At 41.1% G+C, this 6,000-nt stretch overlaps 1 protein-coding gene across 3 annotated transcripts in view; it reads left to right on the forward strand.

Moving 5' to 3' along the window:
* CASP8AP2 (caspase 8 associated protein 2) overlaps positions 1–5,730 on the forward strand; it is a 61,573-nt gene extending 55,843 nt beyond the window's left edge. For all 3 annotated transcript variants that reach the window (XM_056566111.1, XM_056566110.1, XM_056566112.1), the window contains exon 10: positions 5,051–5,730. In XM_056566111.1, coding sequence (XP_056422086.1) covers positions 5,051–5,113 — 63 coding nt within the window. In that variant the 3' untranslated portion in view covers positions 5,114–5,730. The remainder of the gene's footprint in view (positions 1–5,050) is intronic.
* Positions 5,731–6,000: the final 270 nt, after the last annotated feature.

The following is a 6,000-nucleotide window of genomic DNA, read 5'->3' on the forward strand; positions in this document are numbered from 1 at the left end:
ACCAGTGTGCCTCCAGCTGTTGCAAAAGTAGTTTTGCAACAGCTGGAAGTTTGCCCCCCACTGTGAACGTACAGGGTACATTCACACAGGCAGGTTTACAGTTTCCTGCTTCAAGTGTGAGCCGTGGCAAATTTTCTGCCGCAGCGCAAACTCCTAGCGGTAAACTCACTGTAAACCTGCGCCAGTGCAAATGTACCTTAAAAACACTATACTACACGAACACATAATAAAGGGTAAAACACTACATATACACCCCCTTACACTGTCCCCCCCCCCCCCCCCCCCCCAAAAAAAAAAAAAAAATCGTACGGCAGTGTTTCCAAATCAGAGCCTCCAGCTGTTGCAAAACAGCAACTCCCAGCATTTCTGGACAGCCACCGACTGTCCAGGCATGCTGGGAGTTTAGCAACAGCTAGAGGCACCCTGTTTGGGAATCACTGGCGTAGAATACCCCTATGTCCACCCCTATGCAATCCCTATTTTAGTCCTCAAATGCGCATGGCGCGCTCTCACTTCGGAGCCCTGTCGTATTTAAAGGAAACAGTTTAGGGCCACATAGGGGTATTTCCGTACTCGGGAGAAATTGCACTACTTTTTCTCCTTTTACCCCTTATGAAAAGGAAAAGTTGGGGTCTACATCAGCCGGTTAGTGTGAAAAAAAAAAAAAAAATTATATTATATTATATATATATATATATATATATATATATATATATATATATATATATATATATATAAAATATATATATATATATATATAATATAATTTTTTTTTTTTTTTTTTTTTTTTACACTAACATGCTGGTGTTGCCCCATAATTTTTATTTTCACAAGAGGTAAAAGGAAAAATAGACCCCCAAAATTTGTAACGCAATTTCTCCTGAGTACGGAAATACTCCATATGTGGAATAAAATTTTCTGCAGACACACAGCAAGGCTCAGGAGTGAGAGCGCACTATGTACATTTGAGGCCTAAATTGGTGATTTGCACAGGGGTGGCTGATTTTACAGCGGTTCTGACATAAACGCAAAAAAATAAATACCCACGTGACCCCATTTTGGAAACGACACCCCTCGCGGAACATAACAAGGGGTATAATTAGCTTTAACATCCCACAGGTGTTTGACGAATTTTCGTTAAATTTGGATGGGAAAATGAAAACTTTGTTTTTTTTACTCAAATGCTGGTGTTACCCTAAATTTTTCATTTTCACAAGGGAAAATAGGAAAAAAGCCCCCCAAAATTTGTAACTCCATTTCTTCTGAGTAAGAACATACCCCATATGTGGATGTAAAGTGCTCTGCGGGCGAACTACAATGCTCAGAAGAGAAGGAGCGCCATTGGGATTGTGAAGAGAAAATTTGTCTGGAATTGCAGGCCATGTGTGTTTACAAAGCCCCCATAGTGCCAGAACAATGGACCCCCCCCACATGTGACCCCATTTTGGAAACTACACCCCTCACGGAATGTAATAAGGGGTGCAGTGAGCATTTACCTCCCCCCCCCACACAGGTGTCTGACAGATTTTTGGAACAATGGTCCGTGAAAATGAAAAATTTAATTTTTCGTTTGCACAGCCCACTGTTCCAAAGATCTGTCAAATGCCAGTGGGGTGTACATACTCACTGCACCCCTTATTAAATTCTGTGGAGGGGTGTAGTTTCCAAAATGGGGTCACATGTGGGGGTCCACTGTTCTGGCGCCACGGGGGGCTTTGTAAATGCACAAGCCCCCCGACCTCTATTCCAACCAAATTCTCTCTCCATAATCTCAATGGCGCTCCTTCTCTTCTGAGCATTGTAATGCGCCAGCAGAGCACTTGACTTCGACACATGGGGTATTTCCATACTCAGAAGAAATGGGGTCACAAATTTTGGAGGGCATTTTCTCCTATTAACCCTTGTAGAAATGTAAAATTTGAGCAAAAAACTGTATTTTAGTGAGGGAGAAAAAAAAATCATTTACACATCCAAATTTAACTAAAAGTTGTCAAACACCTGTGGGGTGTTAAGGCTCACTGTATCCCTTGTTACGTTCCTTTAGGAGTGTAGTTTCCAAAATAGCATGCCATGTGGGTTTTTTTTTTGTTGTCCTGGCAACATTGGGGCTTCCTAAATGGGACATGCCCCTCAAAAACCATTTCATCAAAATTTGCTTTTCAAAAGCCAAATGTGACTCCTTCTCTTCTGAGCATTGTAGTTCGCCTGCAGAGTATTTTACATCCTAACATGGAGATGGGGTACAAATTTTGGGGGGCATTTTGTCCTATTTTCCCTTGTAAAAATGTTTAATTTGAGGGAAAACTAGCATTTTAGTGAAAAAAATTAATAAATAATTTACACATCCAACTTTAACGAAAAGTCATCAAACACCTGTGGGGTGTTAAGGCTCACTGGACCCTTTTTTTACGTGCCTTGAGGGGTGTAGTTTCCAAAATAGTATGCCATGTGGGTTTTTTTTTTTTTTGCTGTTCTTGCACCATAGGGGCTTCCTAAATGTGACATGCCCCCCAAAAACCATTTCAGAAAAACTCACTCTCCAAAATCCCACTGTCACTCCTTCACTTCTGAGCCCTCTACTGCGCCCGTCGAACACTTGACATACACATATGAGGTGTTTTCTTACTCGAGAGAAATTGGGTTACACATTTTAGGAAGATTTCTCTCCTTTTACCCCTTGTAAAAATTCAATAACTGGGTCTACAAGAACATGCCAGTGTAAAAAAATGAAGATTTTGAATTTTCTCTCTGAATTAGAATGATAGGTAAAAGCATCCCAGAGTTATTAATGCTTAACTTCTTAAGGACGTAGGGCGTACCCGTACGCTGCTCCATCATGGCAGACAATTGGTTCAGTTGTTGGGCCTGCTTCACCAACTGTCGAGACTGCTGAGCAACAATTGTAGAGAGGTCTGTGACACTAGGCAAAGACACCTTGGCGGGATCCATAGCCGGATCTTACTGTAACGGCTGGTGATGGGGAAGTGGATCCACTGGACCTGTGTGGATGATGGCGGGGGCCGTACCAGGGAGCAGAGTCACCCAGGTCGCTACCCCTGATATGACTCGTCCACACAGGCTGCCGAGGTGTAGCATGGCACAGGAAAGATAAGGCAAGTTCATAGTTAGGACAGGCAAAAGGTCAGGGCTGGCGGCACAGGAGCGTGGTCAGGGATGTAGCAAGGTGGTCAGAGGCTGGTGGCACAGGAGTTCTTGTTTATTTCACATTCAATGGCAGATGTCGGGTCACAATGTCCCGGTGTATAAAACGGGGTCACACCGTGACCCCGCATCACACCGGGTCGGTCCCGGCTGCTATTCATAGCCGGGACCCTGGGCTAACAGCGCGCGGCATCGGTCGTTGTGCCACGCGCTATTAACCCTTCAGACGCGGCGATCAAAGTTGACCGCCGCGTCTGAAAGTGAAAGTAAACGCTTCCTGGCAGATCAGTCGGGCTGATCGGGACATCGCGATGTCCCGCTCAGCTAGGACGCGAGCGGAAGTCCCCTTACCTGTCTCCGCCGCTTCAGATCTGGGTTTGATTGTCCCAAGCCTGAGCTACAGGCTTGAGCAATCGAGCCCCTATGTCACTGATCCATGCAAAGCTATGGCTTTGCAGGGATCAGGGTAAAAGATCAGTGTGTGTAGTGTTATAGGACCCTATGGGAGCTATAGTCCTGCAAAAAAAAGTGGAAAAAAAAATAGTTAACAAAGGTCGTTTAACCCTTTCACTAAAGGTTTGAATCACCCCTCTTTTCCCATAAAAAAAAAAAACTGTAAATAAAAATAAACATGTGGTATCGCCACGTGCGGAAATGTCCGAACTATAAAAATATATCATGAAAAAATGAATAAAAAGCGATCAAAAAGTCCGATCAATACAAAAATGGTACCGATAAAAACTTCAGAACACAGCGCAAAAAATGAGTCCTCATACCGGCCCGTACACGGAAAAATAAAAATTATAGGGGTTAGAAGATGAGAATTTTTAACATATATATTTTCCTGCATGTTGTTATGATTTTTTTCCGAAGTACGACAATATCCAACCTATATAAGTAGGGTATCATTTTAACTTTTTAACACACACACACACACACTCTCTCACACATTGAGTTTTATATATATATTATATATAAACTCATTGCCCTATTCTGACCCCTATAATTTTCTAATTTTTCCATGTATGAGGGTTAATTTTTTTCACTGTGATCTGTAGTTTGTTTTTGTTTTTTATTAGTGTATGGGACATTTTATAAAATTTTTGTTGGAATGTGATGTGACCAAAAAGCAGCAATTTTTTTCCTGTTTAAATAGTTTGGACATTTACCCGTACGCTGATACCAAATGTTAAATTTTTTTTTTTTTTCTAAAATGGAAAAAAAGTGGTAGTTGAAATTTTTATCGGGGAGATGCATATGCACACTTTTTAAAACTTTTTTTTTTTTATGTCCCTTGTAGCGGACTATTTATAGAAATTACTTAATTGCTAATACTGTTCAGCATAGCACTTATCAGTATTCTCTGTGATCTACTTCTCTGGCCAGCCAGAAGGCAGACCAGAGAAGAAGACTGCAGAAGAGCGGTTTGGAGCAGGTGAGGAAACCTCCAGTTTTGCTGCAGGTGGTCTGACGTGTCTTACAAAGCCCCTGATATGCTACAGATGCCAGTATTGATCGAGGCATCTAAAGGGTAAATAGTTGGCATCGGCGTGATCACTGATGTCCTCCATTATTAGCGGGTTTACAACTACTGATAACAGCCAGGGTCTGCCGTGCATGAAGAGAGTACAGATCTTGCATTGTCTTCATGTACAAAGACGTAAATGTATGTTCTGGTGTGTGTATAGGTACCAAGGCACCAGGACGTATATTTGTCTATTGCGGTTAAGCGGTTATAAGCGGTTAAAACTCTTGTGACTATCACTGTACACTGATGCAGCCTATGAATTAAAAAATATATGCTGAAATGTTTTTGTACTTGTAATGCACCTAGCCATACTACATCACAGTACAGACAAAATAACATTTTTTTTATATATATTTTCAGGTGGAAGAGAGGTTCCGGCAGTTAATGAAGCTGTTCAAGAAGAGCAGAAACTCCAGCAGCTGAAAAATTCTTCTTATGATAATAGACTTTTTGCACAACGATTAATCTAAAGGTTGACTCATGATAAAATAACTAATAGAAAAATATCTAATTTCTGTAAATATATGAGCATATGTATAATATAAAAACCTCAAGAAAATCTATGAAACAAAAGCAATGTAGATATTATCTGACTCTGTTTCCAACATCCGCAGTGTGGCCCAATTGTGTCAGTATGTATGAAAACCTCTTGTATATCTGTTTAGGTGATAAACCTAATTACTAGCAATATTTATAACTAATCATTGGTTACTTATTCTTTAACCTGGCTCTGGGTTCGTTACACATTCTTCTATATTCGCAGCACCTCCTCCTACTTTTAAATAATTTTTTTGCATTGTACAGGTTTCTTTTTTTGGGTGATCTTTAGAATTAGAAACATGATTCCTGAAACACTCTGGATAACTGATAATTTTACCAATTGAACTTCGATTACTCAATGCGGTTTCATTTTGGAGAAAATGCTACCAGACTTGGATTTGCAAATATTCAACTGAAGGTTACTCAAAATTAGAGATGAGCGAAGTTACAGTGATTCGATTCGTCACGAACCTCGCAGCTCGGCAGTTGCTGACTTTAGCCTGCATAAATTAGTTCAGCTTTCAGGTGCTCCGGCGGGCTGGAAAAGGTGGATACAGTCCTAGGAGAGTCTCTTAGGACTGTATCCACCTTTTCCAGCCCACCGGAGCACCTGAAAGCTGAACTAATTTATGCAGGCTAATGTCAGCAACTGCCGAGCCGAGAAGTTCGTGACTAATCGAATCACTGTAACTTCGCTCATCTCTACTCAAAATGTAATGTGTTGGGAATAAGCTGTCACAAACTAAGTAAACTAGGTCAGAAGTATTCCA

Source organism: Hyla sarda, chromosome 3, assembly GCF_029499605.1.
Source record: "Hyla sarda isolate aHylSar1 chromosome 3, aHylSar1.hap1, whole genome shotgun sequence".
NCBI lineage: Eukaryota > Metazoa > Chordata > Amphibia > Anura > Hylidae > Hyla > Hyla sarda.